The sequence below is a fragment of the Hippocampus bargibanti genome, linkage group LG17 (assembly GCF_051943395.1).
Source record: "Hippocampus bargibanti isolate YZ-2025 linkage group LG17, ASM5194339v1, whole genome shotgun sequence".
Lineage (NCBI taxonomy): Eukaryota > Metazoa > Chordata > Actinopteri > Syngnathiformes > Syngnathidae > Hippocampus > Hippocampus bargibanti.
The window spans coordinates 3,266,067-3,284,235 of NC_142750.1; the positions used below are offsets into that span (position 1 = coordinate 3,266,067).

An 18,169-nucleotide genomic window follows, 5' to 3' on the forward strand; every position below is an offset into this window, starting at 1 on the left:
GTTTTTTTCTTCTTCTACTACTTCAATGACGCGGTTTAAACGAAACATCGACACGTTACTGACACCTATCGAATTAAAAACTCACAACACTTCGACCCTTCGAGGTGATTCCTAAACTTTTAATCAATCATGTTATGTCATGGAAAAAATCCCCGTTGTTTCTTTCATTCAAAAACAAAAAAAATAGTAAATGAAACACAAAGTAAATTATAGGACTGCTACTACAACGATTTAATCTCAATGTATACAACACATTTGAAATACATAATATGAAATGTAAATTTCCCCACTGTGAGACTAGTAAAGGCTAATTCAATGCAATATTTATTTACACTTTACAGTACTTTGACATCGGTGTAGTTTTAGTTCACCGTTGTTGTAGTTTAAGAATCATTGGTTACTGCCCCCTATCGAATTAAAAACTAACAACACTTCGACCCATCGACATGCTTTTAATCAAGCATGTTATGTCATGGAAAAATCCCCGTTGTTTATTTCATTCAAAAACTCTAAAAAAATAGTAAATAAAACACAAAGTAATTCTAGGACTGCTACTACAACGATTTAATCTCTATTATACAACACATTTGGAATACATATATGAAATGTACATTTCTCCACTGTGAGGCTATAGATAGTAAAGGCGAATCAATCCAATATTTATTTACACTTTACTTTAAAATCTGGGTAGTTTTCGTTCACTTATTGTAGTTTAAGAATAATTTAAGACAAATTAAATCAAATAAAGAATTCCCACCTGTACCCCATGCAATTGTCCCTTTTGCACTATATTGCACCATGCTTATAAAATCATTAATAATAAAAATGACATCACAACAGATTTTACGCCATTCAACACAGACTTTATTTTCCAATTCCGCCATAAAATTACCGCCTATAAAACAATGTAATCGTATATGAAGCAAAAAAAAAAATGCTACGTATTATAATTACATCTACCACGCGACAGCCTCCAGCAGCTCCCATTTGGCACAGTGTACGAGCCAAACAATCCATTTTAAATAAATACATAATGCCTTACAGCAAAAAACAGCCAGGGTTGTATTATTTTTTTTTTCATCAACATAGTGCATACAACATCAAATCTGATATGTCAATACCTATAATGATAAATGATAAAATTGAGCAGAAGCAATATCATTTACAATCAGTGCGTGCTTTAAGCATTATGACATTCATATCCTCAACTTTCCATGTACAATATATTATGAGACAATGGCTGTTTATCAGAAACAGCAAAGCATAAAGTCGATGAAAAGGTTTCTTCAGCCGTCATCTGTACTTCTTTGAAGGTGTCGGATGTTTCGCTTCTTATCCAAGAAGCTTCGTCAGCAAAATAAAGTCTTACTGGTAGTTTGGCCCTATATATATATCCCTACTGCCCCATATACTGGTAGTTTCGGCCCTATTTTTATCCCTACTGCCCCATATAGGGCCGAAACTACCGGTAAGACTTTAGTTTGCTGACGAAGCGTCTTGGATAAGAAGCGAAACATCCGACACCTTCAAAAAAGTACAGATGACGGCTGAAGAAACCTTTTCATCGATGGACCACTCCTGTACGACTGGGAGCTTACACAAACCAAAGCATAAAATGTAAACACTGGCCTTTGTAAACGCTACTTCAACAACAGATGAAACACTTAAGGACATTATTTAACATGACATTTTGGCACAGAATTTTCATGATCTATTTTTGTGAAAATATACAACCTCCCGTCACCATTTAAAAGTGTAAATATGAGGTTTACTGTATATGTATATATATTGAATTTAGTACTGTATTGTATATACTGTATACATTATCAACCTCAGCCAATATCAAGTCATCATATTTACATTCATTGTGTTTGTGTGTATTTTACACAGAGACAAAGTGAGTCAAAAACGACAAACAAGCACACGTTTCCGTTTGTGACGCGAGCCACAAAAACAAGCACAAAACATTCAAGTGTGTTTTGTTTGGTCATGAGTGGAACATTTGCTCATCATGTACAGTAAAGTATCGTTATATCGATATTCTCGGGAGTCGGAAAAAAGTATCGATATAACCGGACTGTTGATATATCCGATCCTGCTACAATGTATCCTTTTTTCGGTCTGGGGCGTTCCTTCAGTGACGTCACGTACGGACTCGTCACCAACTCAAAAACAAGACTTCCTGAATATTCAGCGCGAGTCTTAAAACGTAAAATATAGCTATATGCGATGGAATCTTTGTAAAATACGCTCAGTAGAAGTCATTTGAAGCCATTTTACAAATTATGGACAAAACTTGTCCGGAGATGTCGGTTGTCCTTTAAGCAAATATCGATTCAGCTTTACGCTGCTTTTGTATCGATATAAGTAGACCAAATTGGCTGGCGGGAGATGAAAAGGGCATCGTAGTAACCGGATTATCGTAATAACCGGGTATCGTACTAACCGGAACTAATTATATCATAAAAGACTAGAAATTTGCCGGGAAATGAAAATAGTATCGTAATAAGCAGTACTATCGATATAACCAATACTATCGATATAACGAGACTTTACTGTATTTATATTACCATTTTTTTTTTAAGATTTTGGCCTCACTACACACAAACGAAAAACAAAGAAACAATTCTTCTGTCCCCATGCCCTTTTTTTATTTCGCTGGAGTCAATTTGTTAACCCTTGTAAGGCACAAGTCCCAATGCAACATTAACTGACGATCAATCAAGATCGAACAAATCAAAATAGGGCTTTCTCAATTACAAACAAAAAAAATCAATACATAGTGGTCGTAAAATTGATGAATTATAAATAAAAGCAAAGGAGATTTCAAACAATGCAATTCTTTCCAAAGATAATTTGGCCTTTAAATGGAAACTTCATACTCCCGTGTATCCTGTGAAAAACAAAAAAAGCAGGCAATCAGAAACAATCTCAACCTATGACATTTACAGACGCTCCCCATTTTACGAACGAGATACGTTTCCGGGCGGTAGTTCGTAAGGTGAATTTGTTCGTACGTTGCTTCAGCGCTATAATTTTGGATGGAATGTATAAAACGGGGAAGTATAAAACACAGACGTTCTAACAGTCGTCAAATAAATTCACACCTACTGTAATAATAATAATAATAATAATAATAATAATAATAATAATAATAATACATTTCATTTATAAGCGCTTTTCAAAACTCTCAAGGTCACTTTACAGGCACAGGATAAGTTTTTCTGTGGGTGAGCAGCGGCAACCACATGCGCCAGCGTTCACTCAACCTCGAAGTAACTCAAATGGATAGAAAGCGAGCTAGCTAGCTAATGGATAGCAAATAAATAGCTAATATATAGCCAGATAGCCAACAGCTAGCCAGATACACAGCTAACAGCAAGTCAGCTAGACAGCTAATAGCTAGCTAGGTAGCGAATGGATAGCAAATAAATAGCGAATAGATAGCCAGATAGCTAGCCAGCAAATATACAGCCAGTTAATAGCTAGCGAGCTAGCTAAAGGATAGCTAATAAATACCTAATAAATAGCCAGATAGCCAACAGCTAGCCAACTAACAGTCAGCCAGCTACACAGCTAATAGCTAGCCAGCTAGCTAATGGACAGCTAATAAATAGCTAATAGATAGCCAGATAGCCAGCTCTCTTCGTTCACTTCAGAGATCCGGCTCTAAGAACCGGCTCGTTCACGAACGACACATCACTAACATATTGAGTTTTGAAAGGCGCTTAGAAATGAAATGTATTATTATTATTATTGTACCCGCAAAAATATTCATATGTTATTCATAACTCGAATATTCGTAAGATGGGGAGCGTCGGTACCTAGTAGTTTCACACTGACTGAGTATAAATACATAAATTGAGAAATTATATTGTTAAATATACTGTTCAGAGTGTCATTTTATAACATTTTTGGTTAGTAGTGTGCCGCATTTTTTTTCCAATGTAAAAAACGTGCTTAACAAAGGTTGACAAATACTGACAAATACAACAAACACATTAGCATAATTATCAAAACAAAGCAAGACAATGGAAGATTTCCTCACCCCCGCCTCATAAAGAGGGTTGTTGAAATCCGACTCGACTGTAATGGGACTGTAAGAGTGTGTGTGCGAAAGAGACTTCCAGAAGAGTGGCTTCCATTCTAGCCTGCAGATGCTAAAGGGGAAAGAAAATATCATTTCATGTCATCCCATAAATTCGCAACCAGGTATCCAAGCGCGGCGGTACAGTGATACCTTGGCTTACGAATTTAATCAGTTCCCAGAAAGTGTGTGTAAGGCGAAAAGTGTGTATTCCAAAAATTAATTTCCCATAGGAAACCATTAAAATGAGAATAATCCGTTCCCAGGTCCCCATAAAACATAATTTTCGACTAAATAAACCTTAAAACTACACAAAATATACCTTATTTTATATATATAATAAATGTGCGATGGTATTGTACTTAGAAATAAACTGTACTGTATCATAAAGTTGTTTTATTTACCTTTGTGGTGGTCGTTGATGGCTTGATGGAATGGATACATTTTTGCATAAAGTGTTTCAAGGAGCTCTAGGTTGTACATCTTGGAAGTTGTGATATTGCAACAGATGCAGGAAACTTCATTAATAGCTGGTTTTCTGTGTAGTTCTCCCTCGTTTCTATTTATAATTGTTTTTATTTATTGCATTCTATTTGTGATTGATGAAATATTTTAACCGTGCAGTCTACACTCAGCCTTTGAACTATCAACAAATCCAAGTTTCACTGTGTTTTCTATCCATTTTCTCACCATTTCACTTTTTTTTTGTTTCAAGCTCTGTCGTCTCCCTTTCGTGTGTGTGTGTGTGTGTGTGTGTGTTTCTGTAACCCCTCCCCCTGCTCACTGCTGTGTGTATCCGAATTTAATGTCCGTAAAGTGATAAGTTTGTTAGCTAAAGCGTTCTTAAGCCGAGGTATCACTGTGTTAGTTAAAACAACGAGCGGTAATAATTACTTTGTATAGTACATGTAAATGCCTCCAATCAGGAGGATAACCAGGATGATGGGCAGAATGATTGCAAGTGCGATGTTCTCACTCAGGATCTGATGGGAGGGCTCGAATGATTGAGACACTACGAGATGAACAAAAAGCATTAGTCACATGGAAATGATTGGTCTCTCTGTTAGAACCGAAAATCAAGTCATCCACTATTCCCGATTAGAGTTATTGACTACGACGGCCTTAAAAGATGGACTGCCACGGAAAGAGAAGATGAAATATAACCACCCTCTAATTTGTGATCATCTAGAAGCTCCTCATAGGCCACTGTGTGAAATAAAGGACATGGTGTCAAAATAAATCGCCAATCTGTCACAATGCCATTGAATTATTACTCTTTTTCGCTATTTACCTTTACAAAATGGTGGCGGGCTGTTCCACTGAGATGGATGTCCAGGAACGCAGCTGATAATCACCTCACCAATGAGCTCGTAGCCTTCATAGCAGAAGAAACGCAGAGTTTCTCCCGCTTGGTAGCTGTGCTTGTACAACGTTTGGTAGCCGTTGTCCGGGACGCCAGGGTTAGGGCATGGATCATATTTTACTAGAAATAAAACACAGAGAGGATAGTCACATAGTCAAAGTGGATTTGGATGGCGGTGGAGCAGGATGATGAAAGTCCAAAGGAAATCCAAGATGGCGCCCGAGTAAGCAGCACCAAAGGAAATCCAAGATGGCGCTTGAGTAAGCAGCACCAAAGGAAATCCAAGATGGCGCCCGAGTAGGCAACTGTCAGCAAGTGCTCTCACCATCCTTGCTTTTGTTGTTGTTGTTTTTGTGTTTTTTTGTCACTTTGTGTTGTTGTGTGTCTTTTGTAACAGATACGGATTGTTTTTTTAAGCATTTTTGGCCATGAGATTCATCGAGGAGGCGTGGTTGCGCCTTTTTTGTCAGCATGGATATGCCGTTTTTGATTTGGGAAGAATGTCGGTGCCATTTGACTGTCATCGCTGGACAGCTCTGGGGCGATTGTACTTTTTTTGCGCCTGTAATGGGCAGCATTTTTACAGCCCCGTTTTGTTCAGCGGAAAGGTCGGTGCTGTTGGACAGTCTGCGGCTGTCGCGGCTTAGAATTGAAGCTGATTTACTGTGGGACGGGCGATGTGAGACAATCTCTTTTCATCAGTGGATGCTACAGCTTCGTGTTTGCTTTCAACATTTAGCTTGTAGCAGACGTGCACATTTCACCATGATCCACTGGTGAAAAGGACGCTTTGATCCTCTCCTCTTTCATCTAAAACTGCTTCATACAACAAAGAGGGGGCAGAAATAATAATAATAATAATAATAATAATCCATTTCATTTGTAAGCGCTTTTCAAAACTGTCAAGGTCACAGGATACGTTTTTCTGCGGGTGAGCAGCGGCAGCCACACGTGCTAGCGTTCATTCAACCCGGAAGTAACTCAAATAGATAGAAAGCTAGTCAGCTAGCTAATAGATAGCCAATACATAGCTAATACATATAGTAGCTAGCTAGATAGCCAGCCAGACAGCTAATAGATAGCTAGCTAGATAGCCAGCCAGCCAGGCAGCTAACAGATATCTAATAGATAGCTAATTAATAGCAAAGAGCTAACTAAAGAACTAATAAATAGCAAATAGCTAGCTAGTTAGGTAGCCAGCTAATAGATCCAATGACACTTACAGACACACTTTGGGCTATGGTCGTTCCATTTGGGGGTACCGGTGTCTCGACCGTGACAGGAAATTTGGTTGGGGCCCTCTAACTGGTAACCTTGGTTACAGGAGAAGCGCACGATGGTTCCCACCGCAAAACCGGCTTCTGGGCGTACGGAGCGAGCGCCGTTGACGACCTCTCCCGGGTCAGGACACTGTTGGACTGAAATAAAAACAGAAAGTTGTTTTGATTACACCCCAAAAAAAAATGTATTTTCCCTCACATTGCATCTAATGTTGAGGACTCTGTCGAAGTGAGCATGAGGAGTTTCATTTCGACAAGACTAATGCTTTTATTATTATTTATTTGGGGATTTTCGCAATATTCACTGCATTGAAAACGAGCGCAGTGGACCCTGACCTTTGACACAGGAGGGCGGACTGCTGCTCCAGGAAAGATCCCACTGACAGGTGATGATGTCAGAGCCACTGATGTCATATCCTGGTTGGCACTGATAGGTCAAGACGCTTCCTCTCACCGGGGAAGAATGGGACGAGCTGATCCACCCAAATTCGATTTGAGGGAGAGTCGGACACGTATCGTTTGGCTCAACCTCTGCCAACGGACATTTTGCATCGTGTTAACTATGCTCTAAAGTACACGTTTTGGGAAAATATACTTGTAAGCTTACCGCGGTAATGAATCAAGAATCCCTGACTTAGAATGAAACTTGAATCCTCCGGATCGCTTTGAAATTGAATAGTGACTTCCGATCCACCGGATACAACTTGGAAGCGTTCTTTGGAACCCAGGTACTGACCGATGGCGTGGGACATGAGATCGCGGCCATCAAAAATGGTCAACACGTCCATGTGACGAATATTTAAGCTTTTTGAGAGAAAAAAAAAAGAAGAAAATAATAAGAAAACAAAAATATCATATATTGCACCACACCAGCACTTCTTGAAAACATGCATTCCTATTTATTTGTGTGTTGACCTTGTGTAGCAATTCAACAGACCAAAATAGATCCAAAATGTATTCACAGCCACCAACTAACTAACTAACTAACTAACTAACTAACTAACTAACTAACTAACTAACTACATAAATACTATTATCTATTTATTAGCTATCCATTAGCTAGCTATTAGCTGGCTGGCTGTAAGCTGTCGGGTATCTATTAGCTATTTATTAGTTATCCATTAGCTAGCTAGCTAGCGATTAGCTGTCTAGCTATTAGCTGGCTGGATGTAAGCCGTCTAGCTGTTGGCTATCTGGCTATCTATTCTTTGCTATTTATTTGCTATCCATTAGCTAGCTAGCGAGCTTTCGATCTAATTGAGTAACTTCGGGATTAAGTGAACACTGGCGCATGTGGCTGCCGCTGCTCACTCACAGAAAAACTTTATCCTGTGATTGTAAATTGACCTTGAGAGTTTTGAAAGGCGCTTAGAAATGAAATGTACTATTATTATTATTATTATTATTATTATTATTATTATTATTATTATTATTATTATTATTATATTATAAATAAATAGACAAATAAATAAATACAAAAATAAGTAAATAAATAACATGCAATCCTATTTGTGAGTTGACCTTGTGTATCAATTCAAAAGACCAAAATAGATCCAAAATGCCTTCACAGCCACAACTAAAATAATAACTAAATAAATAACTAAATAAATAACTAAATACATGAATAAAAAATAACTTAATAAATAAATACATAAATAATACATTTAATTTCTAAGCGCCTTTCAAAATTTTCAAGGTCACTTTACAATCACAGAATAGGCTTTTCTGTGGGTGAGCAGCGGCAGCCACATGCGCCAGCGCTCACTCAACCCGGAATAACTCAAATAGATAGAAAGCTAGCTAGCTAGCTAATAGATAGCTATGAGGTAGCTAACTAGCTAGATAGCAAATCACTAACTAGCTAAGTAGCCAGCTAGATCGCTATATGGCTAGCTAGATAGCCAGATCGATAGCTAGATAAATGAAAAGAAGTGAAGAGAGGAAACTTTTCACACACGCACCACCGTTACGTAAGCGAATGACCAGGGTGAGCGGGAAAAAAATATATCTTAAAAAAAAAAAAAAATCAGACTCACATATGGATGTCCAGTTCAATACGCTTCTCTTCATTGCCGTGGATCTGCCATAAACAATCCAGACCCTTCGAGTAGCTCTGAGGCCAATCGGGAGACAAGATGGTACCGGACGGATCCGTTAGCTCCCCTCCACACAAAGCTAAAAGACACGGTACGGATGAAAAAGGCAGAAATTGCATCATGATGCAAGGTGATTTTAGCTCGATATCGGTAAGGCAAGATGGCCGACGACAAAAGTTAAAACCTCTGAAGGAAAACACACAGAGTGAAGCCATTCTCGAAAAAAAGAAAATGGCCGCCGACATTTTTTTTTGTCCTGTATTTCCCGCCTCTAGTCTTCGGTTAAAGCCACGTGATTGGTCAAGAACGCAGCAGTGAGGGGAGGTGGTTTAAACATTAAAGAGACAGGCAGACGACAGAGAGAGAGTGACAAAGTGGATAGAAAACAGTGAAATTTGGACTGGAAGAAAACAAAGTCAAGCAAAAGAAGTAAAAGGATCAAGATGGTGGACAAAAGAAGTCGAGGAAAAAAGACAAAAACGCTCCTGCAAAAAAAGACAAGGTAAAGTACAGTGATACCTCGGTTTACGAACCCCTTGGCTTACGAACTTTTCGGTTTACGAACGTTAAATTTATGAAAAATTTACCTTGGTAAACAGAGTGTAGACTGCAAGGTTAAAATATCCCATCAATCAGGCTCCACAAATAACCCGCACAAGCCATCTGTACACTTGATGCAAAAACCTAGCTAAACAGAACCCAGCTAAACAGAACACTATTGATGAGGAACTAGGTAAAATTATCGCAGAGAAAGCACCGACAAGGGATCATTCCTCAAGATGGTGAAAGAAGAAGGCTACATTCCTCATCAAATGTTTAATGCTGATGAAACCAGCCACTCCATTCCATCAAGCCATCAACGATCATCACAAAGGTCAATAAAACGACTTTATTATACAGTAAAGTTTATTTCTTTAATTATAATAACATAACACATTTATTATACATAAAATAAGGTATATTTTGTGTCGTTTTAAGGCTTATTTAGTAGAAAATTATGTTTTATGGGGACCTGGGAACAGATTATTCTCATTTTAATGGTTTTCTATGTGAAATTAGTTTTTGGGATACACACTTTTTGCCTTACACACTCTGTCTGAGAACCAATTAAGTTCGTAAGCCAAGGTATCACTGTATATGTGCCCAAACATTGTGAAAACAAAAAAACAGAGTCACACAGCATCATACCTTTGCACACCGGCTCGCTATCATTCCAATGTGGGTTGCTGGGGTCCACACACTCAATAGTGGCGGAGCCCTGTTCCATGACAAAACCGGGCGAGCAGCTAAAGGTCACCGTGGTGCCCAGCTGGTAGGTAATGTCACTACTGCTGAAGTTGCCATGTGGCATGTACGGCTCCCAGCAGTGCTCATCATCAAATGCTAGCAAAAAAAAAAAAAAAACAATTAAGAAATAAAATCATGATTTTTTTTTTAAAGGGGAGAAAGATGGGTGCTCCAAATATGGACATTTCCAGCGTTGACGCTCACCCTCATATCGCAGCGCCAAGAGGAGAGGGATGGAAGACGAATCAGCCGTGAGCTCCAAGTAGAGGGAGGTGCCTTCACTCAGTAGTCCATGTTCGGGCACATCGTCCATATCTGAGTCGAAGAGAAGTGGTGATAGCGAACTGTTGCCGCTGCGCACAATCAACCTCAAGGGGAGAAAATGCATGGCATATGCAATTAGTGTTCCAATAAACAAAATAAAATGAATAAATAAATAAAGTAACAATCAATATATTAATGGACAAATACATTAAAAAATACATTTAAAAATTCTGAAATAATTAGAAAACTAAATAAATAAACAAATAACCAGACAAAAAAATAAACAAATAAATAAATAAATAAATAAACATACATAAATAAACAAACAGCTGAACACAAAAATAAATAAATACCAAAATACACAAATAGCTAAATAAATAAATAACTAAAATAAATAACCAAACAAATCAATAAACATATATAAAAAAAGAACAAAGGAAATAACAAACACACCAATAAATAAATACATAAAAACATACATACATAAACAAGCATACACACATACATAAACAAATACTGTACATGAATGCACAAATAAATAAATACATACATAAATAAATAAATGACAAAAAACAAATAGCTGAATGAATTTAAAAATGATTAAATGAATAGAAAACTAAATATATAAATAAATAACCAACAAATAAATAAACAAACAGAAAAATAAACAAACAAAGAGCCGAACACACAAATAAATTCATACATACAGAAATAGCTAATAAATAATAAATAAAATAATAATAAATAAATAACCAACCAAATAAATAAAGAAAGAAAAAAAAACAAATAAATGAATTTAAAAATGATTAAATAAATATAAAACTAAATAGATACACTATTACTATACTAAATACATATTCAATAAATAAATAAACAAACAGGAAAATAAATAAACAGTCGAACACACAGATAAATAAATTCATAAATAGAGAAATAGCTAATAAATAATAAATGAAATAATAATAAAATAAATACCTACATAAAAACAAACAAACAAACAAATACATAAATAAATAAATAAATAAATAAATAAATAAATAACCAAACACACCAATAAACAAATAAATAAACACATAAATATATGCATATATAACCAAATGAATGAATGAATAAATGAATGAACACATAAATAAATAAATAAATAAATAAATGAATGAATAAATAAATAAACAGAAAAATAAACAAACAAAGAGCCGAACACACAAATAAATTCATACATACAGAAATAGCTAATAAATAATAAATAAAATAATAATAAATAAATAACCAAATAACCAAATAAATAAATACATAAATACATAAATAAAGAAGAAAAACAAATAAATGAATTTAAAAATGATTAAATATAAAACTAAATAGATAAATACATATCCAATAAATAAATAAACAAACAGGAAAATAAATAAACAGTCCAACACACAGATAAATAAATTCATAAATAGAGAAATAGCTAATAAATAATAAATGAAATAATAATAAAATAAATACATACATAAAAACAAACAAACAAATAAAAAAATAAAAAAATAAAAAATAAATACATAAATAAATAACCAAACACACCAATAAACAAATAAATAAACACATAAATATATGCATATATAACCAAATGAATGAATGAATAAATGAATGAACACATAAATAAATAAATAAAACATACTTATCATCATCTTCATCCAGCGCGATCCTCTCAAAATGCAAGTGGAGTCTGTGACCCTCCTTGGCCTCAAGTAACCAATGGCAGCTCAGATTGTTTCCATTACTGTGGTTGGCAACCGACGGAGGGGGTGGCGACAATATGCGCCCCACAGTCGCATTACGAATCCACCCCCCGCACGACACAGCTGAGGAAACACAAACATCACATCCCACCTATCGTTTCACGCTATGCTCCGCCTTCACCCGTTTTGACATTTAGGGCATCCCAAATAAGCTCACTGACCAACGCACTGCGGTTCAGGTGTGCTCCAGTGCGGTCGTGTGGTGTTGACGCACGTCGCCACCTCGTGGCCGCGGACTTGAAAACCCGGATCGCAATGGAAGTGAGCCTGACCGCCGGGATGGATGTCGGTCACGGTCACTCCGCCGCTTTCGGGAGAATGAGGAAAAGTGCAGGACAACAGAAAAGCTGAAAGACAAGAGAGGATCAAATGTAGAGTCATCTGCCCATCTGTGAGATGGGTCTCAGTTGTCTTCCGGGTACAACCTGAACCGGTTGCCAAGTAGTTGTAGGTCTCACGTACACAAGTACCAATCACAATCACCACACTAAGGTCCATGTGAGCGCTTTCAGAATCAAAATCAGAATCATCTTTATTGGCCAAGTATGTAGAACACACAAGGAATTCGTCTCCGGTAGAACACGCTGCACTAGTATCATCATAAAAAAAAACATTGCAAAGAGGCACTACAGTTATATTTGGATTACAGTTTAAAGAGTTAATAGCGACGGGGGAAGAAGCTCTTTAAATGTTTGCTGGATTTGGTGTGCTGAGGGGAGTCGCTGGAAGAGGTGGTGGGCAGGGTGCGGAAGGTCCAATAGGATTTTTTCGTGCCCTTGTTTCGATTCAGCTTCAGTTGTTGTTGAAGTGCTATATAAATCAATATGTATCTACGTATGATACTAGTGCAGCGTGTTCTACCGAAGACACATTCCTTGTGTTTTACACACTTGGCCAACAAAGAGGATTCTGAGTTTTGTTCAAGCTTCATTTTAATAATAATAATAATAATAATAATAATAATAATAATAATAATAATAATAATAATAATAAGTACCATCATAATAATAATCCTAATAATAATAAGCATAATCATCATCATCATCATAATCATAACAACAACAACAATAACAATAATAAAAAAAATATTAATAATAATCATAATAATCATCATACTCATCATCATAATAATAATAAGCATAATCATCATCATAATAATCATAATAATCATCATCATAATCAAAACAACAACAACAACAATAATAATAATAATAATAATAATAATAATAATAATAATAATAATACATTTAATTTCTAAGCTCCTTTCAAAACTCTCAAGGTCACTTTATAGTCCCTTTCTGTGGGTGAGCAGCGGCAGCCACATGCGCCAGCGTTCACTCAAATAAATAAAAAACTAGCTAGCTAGATAGCTACTAAATAGCCAATAGATAGCCAGCTAGCTAGCTAGCTAATCAATAGACAGCTAATAGAGAGCCAGTCAACCAGCCAGCTAACTAATAGAGAGCTAGCTAGCTGGATAGAAAGCTAACAGATAGCCAGCCAGCTAGCCAGCTAATAGATAGCCAGCCAGCTAGCTAGCCAGTTAATAGATTTTACCTCGATAGTGCAGGTAGAACTTGCCGTGGGTGTTCGACCGGCCGTTGCGGTACATGATGTGGACCTGATTGGTGGTACTGCGAATCACCTGACCCTCCCTCATCAGGGTCTCATTGGCTAATAGCTTGAGTGTTGAATCCCCCTGGCCCAAAATGATCAGGGACTCCTCCTTGGTTAGATTCATCTTTCTCACCTGGTAGTGAAAGTCATGTTAAAATACTGAAAGGATCTCATTTTTTGCAGATGGTGTTTGGAATGAATGTAAATTGAAATTATCAAAAGAAAAGACGTTGCGATTTATACTTGACCTGAATTTCTACGCCGTAGCCTGCGTACAATGTAATGCTGTAGGTGCATTCCAGTGGGGAAATAATTGATGATGATGACGACGCGGAATATGGTGAGCCGACAATGTCCTCCATTTCTGACAAAGATGTGTTGCACTGAACTGTACAAAGAGGATATTCAACACTGATTTTTGAAGAATTTGAAGAATTCAACATTTATTTAGAGCATTTCTATTATTATTTTTTTATGGTATCTATTCTTATTGTTTTTTTTTTTTAACTATCGTATTTTCCGGTGTAAAAGGCGCACCGTACGATAAGGCGCACCCCCAATGAATGAAAAAAAGTTGTATTATGATTTTTTTTTATGGTGTGTATTTTTATTATTTTTTAAAGGACAACCGACACCATTTGTTTGTTTCCTAACTGACATCAGAAAAACGTTTTATAGCATCTAAAATACCCAAAACACACAGGCTGATAATAAATAAATAAATAAATAAATAAATAAACAAAAAAATAAATATTATTATTTTTATTATTTTTTATGGTGTGTATTCTCATTATATTTTAAACTACTCAATTTTCCAGTTGAGGCTCAATATTACTTCACCTATAAGGTGCACCTGTGTGTCATCTGTTAAAGAAAATCAAGGCTTTTGGGTGCGCCTTATATACAGGAAAATACGGTCAATTACTCACAATTATGATTAAAAAAAAACATAATATATTGGGAAAATGTATACGTTGACACGTATGATATATCCAGGGAAGGGGGTTATATAAGTACCAGGTAGATTATATATATTTTTTCTCTTGTCGAGCATACACTGGCGTGTGTGGCTGCCGCTGCTCACCCACAAAGAAAAACTTATCCTGTGACTGTAAAGTGACCTTGAGAGTTTTGAAAGGTGTGAGTAAATGAAATGTATTATTATTATTATTATTATATTTGGATTTTTTTTCAATCTCGCTCGCTATTAGCTATATAGTAGCTAGCGAGCTAGCTTTCTATCTATTTGAGTTAATTCTGGGTTGAGTGAACGCTGGCGTGTGTGGCTGCCACTGCTCACCCACAGAAAAACTGATCCTGTGACTGTAAAGTGACCTTGAGAGTTTTGAAGGGTGCTTATAAATTAAATGTATTATTATTATTATTATTATTATTATTATTATTATTATTATTATTATTATTATTATTATTATTATTATTATAAGCTCTGTATTTGCTATTTAGCTGGTTAGCTATCTAGCTAGCTAGCTCGATCTCTATTGGGTATCTGGCTGCTAGCTAGCTCTCTATTTTGCTATCTAGCTGGCAATCTATCAATCTAGCTAGCTAGCTATTCGGTATATATATATTAGCTAGCTAGTAAGCTTTCTATCTATTTGAGTCACTTCTGGGTTGAGTGAACGCTGGCGCGTGTGGCTTTCATTGAAGGTGCGTCTCTGGTTTGCCTTATATATGGAGAAATGTTGAAAATACGCCATTCATTGGGGGTGCGCCTTATACTCCGGTGCGCCTTATATACCGGAAAATATGTTAATTCCCTAACTGAGTAAGAATATGACAATCGATCACGATCACGGCACTCATGAAGGTACCCGGCGTGTGCATCGTGGTTATCGTGGTGGTGGTGGTGATGAGAGTGGTTGTTGTCTCCTCTTCGATGGGGACGAAAGACATGCGGTTCCTTAACCCCGCGTGGCCGCCTGCGGAGGACGAGCCCGGCGCCGTGGTGAGCAGTCCTGGCGAAATAACCGTGGAAGTCGACAAGCTCCGCTTGACATCTGGCGCCGCCCGTGTGGGATTGGTGGTCGTGCCTGCTGAGTTTTCATTCAAGATATTTTATTTTGGCGAGCCATTTCGGAAATATGGCGAATGACTGAGCTATTCCTTACTCTGTAGGGCGGCGTGGATCAGACCGTCCGGAGGGTAAGCTTCTGGGGGTGATGTTGGTGATGTGTCAGTTTCAGGAATCATGAAGCTCATGCCTGGAAATAAAAAAGAAAAAAAAATGTCAGAACTTATAAATATATGAATATTAATTCATTCGCTGACATTCCCGAATGTATTCACGAATTGAAAATATGTTGTAGAGCGCCATTCATGATTTTTTTCTGGTTTTATTTTATTATTGTTTGCGTGCCGATAAAGCGCTGGTCAGACCTCTGACAACGTTTTTTTTTTCCCTTCCACGAGGGGGTTGTCCATCTTTGCGCTTTGTTACAGCTACAGCTGTTGTTAAGATTTTTACCCTTTCATCTCATACAGTACTTAATGTCCTTTCACGTGGAAAACTGCACAATTAGGGGGGATCATTTTATCTATTACCTATCTATTATCTATTACCGACCTATTATATATTACCTGGTTAGCTAGCTATCTATTAGCTATGTAGTAGCTAGCTGGCTGGCTAGTTAGCTGGCTATCTATTAGCTAGCTAGATAGTTAGCTGGCTATCTATTAGCTAGCTAGCTGGCTGTCTGTTAGCTATCTCGTGGCTAGCTAACTAGTTGGCTGGGTATCTAATGGCTATCTCATAGCGAGCTGGCTATCTGTTGGCTATTTATTAGCTAGCTGGCTAGTTTTTTTATTTATTTGAGTTATTCCGGGTTGAGTGTATACTGGCGTATATGGCTGCCGCTGCTCACCCACAGAAAAACTGATCCAGTGACTGTAAAGTGACCTTGAAAGTTTTGAAAGGCGCTTAAAAATTAAATGTATTATTATTATTATTATTATTATTATTATTATTATTATTATTATTATTATTATTTAAACCAATTGTATTGTATTTTGTACAGCCGCCCCCATTTCAAGCACAGATAACTCCAGACCCATCTAATTTAGGAATTACCTCTTTTTTCTGATTAAAAAAGATTGTCTCAGATTTCTAACTAGCTATTTTGAATGTTTATATAATCCTAAAACTCAATATTCTGTGGATCCTGCAATTTGAGTGAAAATGACAAAAACCCTGGCACTGGAGTGGACACATTTTTGCACATTGTCTAGCAGTGAATGAGTTAATGTTCTCACATATAGAACCGCAACAAGATTTAGAACTGCATACACACATCTATTACCTGAAACTTGGCGCATCACGGTGGCGGAGAGTATCACAGCGAGGTAGGTGAACGCCATGGCTCAAGGTGAAATGATGGTCTGAAAATGTGAAAAGAAGAAGAAGCTAGTTTGGATGAAAAACGTAATAATAATAAGAGTAGAATGATTTGATGCCATTGATTTTTCACTTTTTCGATTTATACAGTTTGGAATTAAATATTTTAGGCGGAAAAAAAGATACAAATGTATACCTCAAAGTCTGTTTTTTTTAGCCCTACATGGTACATTAAAGAATCTTTATTCATCTCGATTCATATCAATGTGATTAAACTGACATTTGTCGCAAAAAGAAGTAAAAACGACAGGTTTGACGTTTACCTTTCACAGGCCATGCCGATTTCGATTGGAATTGCATCGCTATCAAATCCCATATTCATAAACAGACAAAAAATCATATTCTTCACGACATTTCAATGAAATACTAAACGCAAATTACGTCTCATTTCAGGGAAATAGCCATGCTTAGCATTTACGTTCTCTCCCCCGAACCTGAAAACGCATGTCCAAAAATACGAACGCACATAACGACCCCCCTCTTTCTGCAGCTAAACCGCAAACGTTTTTTTCTGTCTTGTTTTTGTGATTGCAACAACACCCCCCCTAAAAAAATCACATTAAGGCGTTACCTCGGTGATACCAGCCTTGTATATCACAAAATGACCAGGAGGGCTTTGCAAAACAGCATCCTTCGCACCCCCCCCCCCCCCCCTTTTTTTATCGAGGATCATTTTGGGGCTTAGCTCGTTCTTGTTACAAGATGAACAAGATGGAATAAAAATGCCTTACGTACCTTTATCTCGCTTCCTGCGTTGTACTTTTTAAAATAAAATCCTGTTGCTGTAGGCCCCCGTCAACAAGATGCTGGGGTTCCCCCTCCCACCTCTATGGCTAAGTACTGGGGGCTTGACGCATTCGGCTCTGATTGTGAGGTTTCTGTAATGGAGATACCAAGCGTGCTCTAGCGGCCGTGTACTGCAACTGCAGGAAACAGTGCGTCCCCCCCCCCAAAAAAAAAAAAATCCAGTCTGGGAGCAACC

The 18,169-nt window shown here is 37.1% G+C and overlaps 1 protein-coding gene across 2 annotated transcripts; it reads right to left on the bottom strand.

Moving 5' to 3' along the window:
• Window positions 1-827: 827 nt before the first annotated feature.
• Window positions 828-18,068, bottom strand: sez6l2 (seizure related 6 homolog (mouse)-like 2). 2 transcript variants are annotated; one of them, XM_089018228.1, is made up of 19 exons: window positions 17,923-18,068; window positions 17,093-17,171; window positions 15,905-15,997; window positions 15,608-15,826; window positions 14,024-14,163; window positions 13,716-13,908; window positions 12,320-12,505; window positions 12,038-12,221; window positions 10,318-10,481; window positions 10,015-10,209; window positions 8,767-8,905; window positions 7,338-7,534; window positions 7,067-7,261; window positions 6,674-6,868; window positions 5,379-5,570; window positions 5,255-5,293; window positions 4,982-5,099; window positions 4,049-4,160; window positions 828-2,893 (listed from the first exon to the last, which is right to left on the bottom strand). In XM_089018228.1, exons 2-19 carry the CDS (start codon window positions 17,148-17,150, stop codon window positions 2,864-2,866), a joined length of 2,649 nt encoding a protein of 882 aa, XP_088874354.1. In that variant the 5' UTR covers window positions 17,151-17,171; window positions 17,923-18,068; the 3' UTR covers window positions 828-2,863. The 2 variants fall into 2 exon arrangements, with proteins under 2 accessions (XP_088874354.1, XP_088874353.1); XM_089018227.1 differs by having other exon boundaries at window positions 15,608-15,829.
• Window positions 18,069-18,169: the final 101 nt, after the last annotated feature.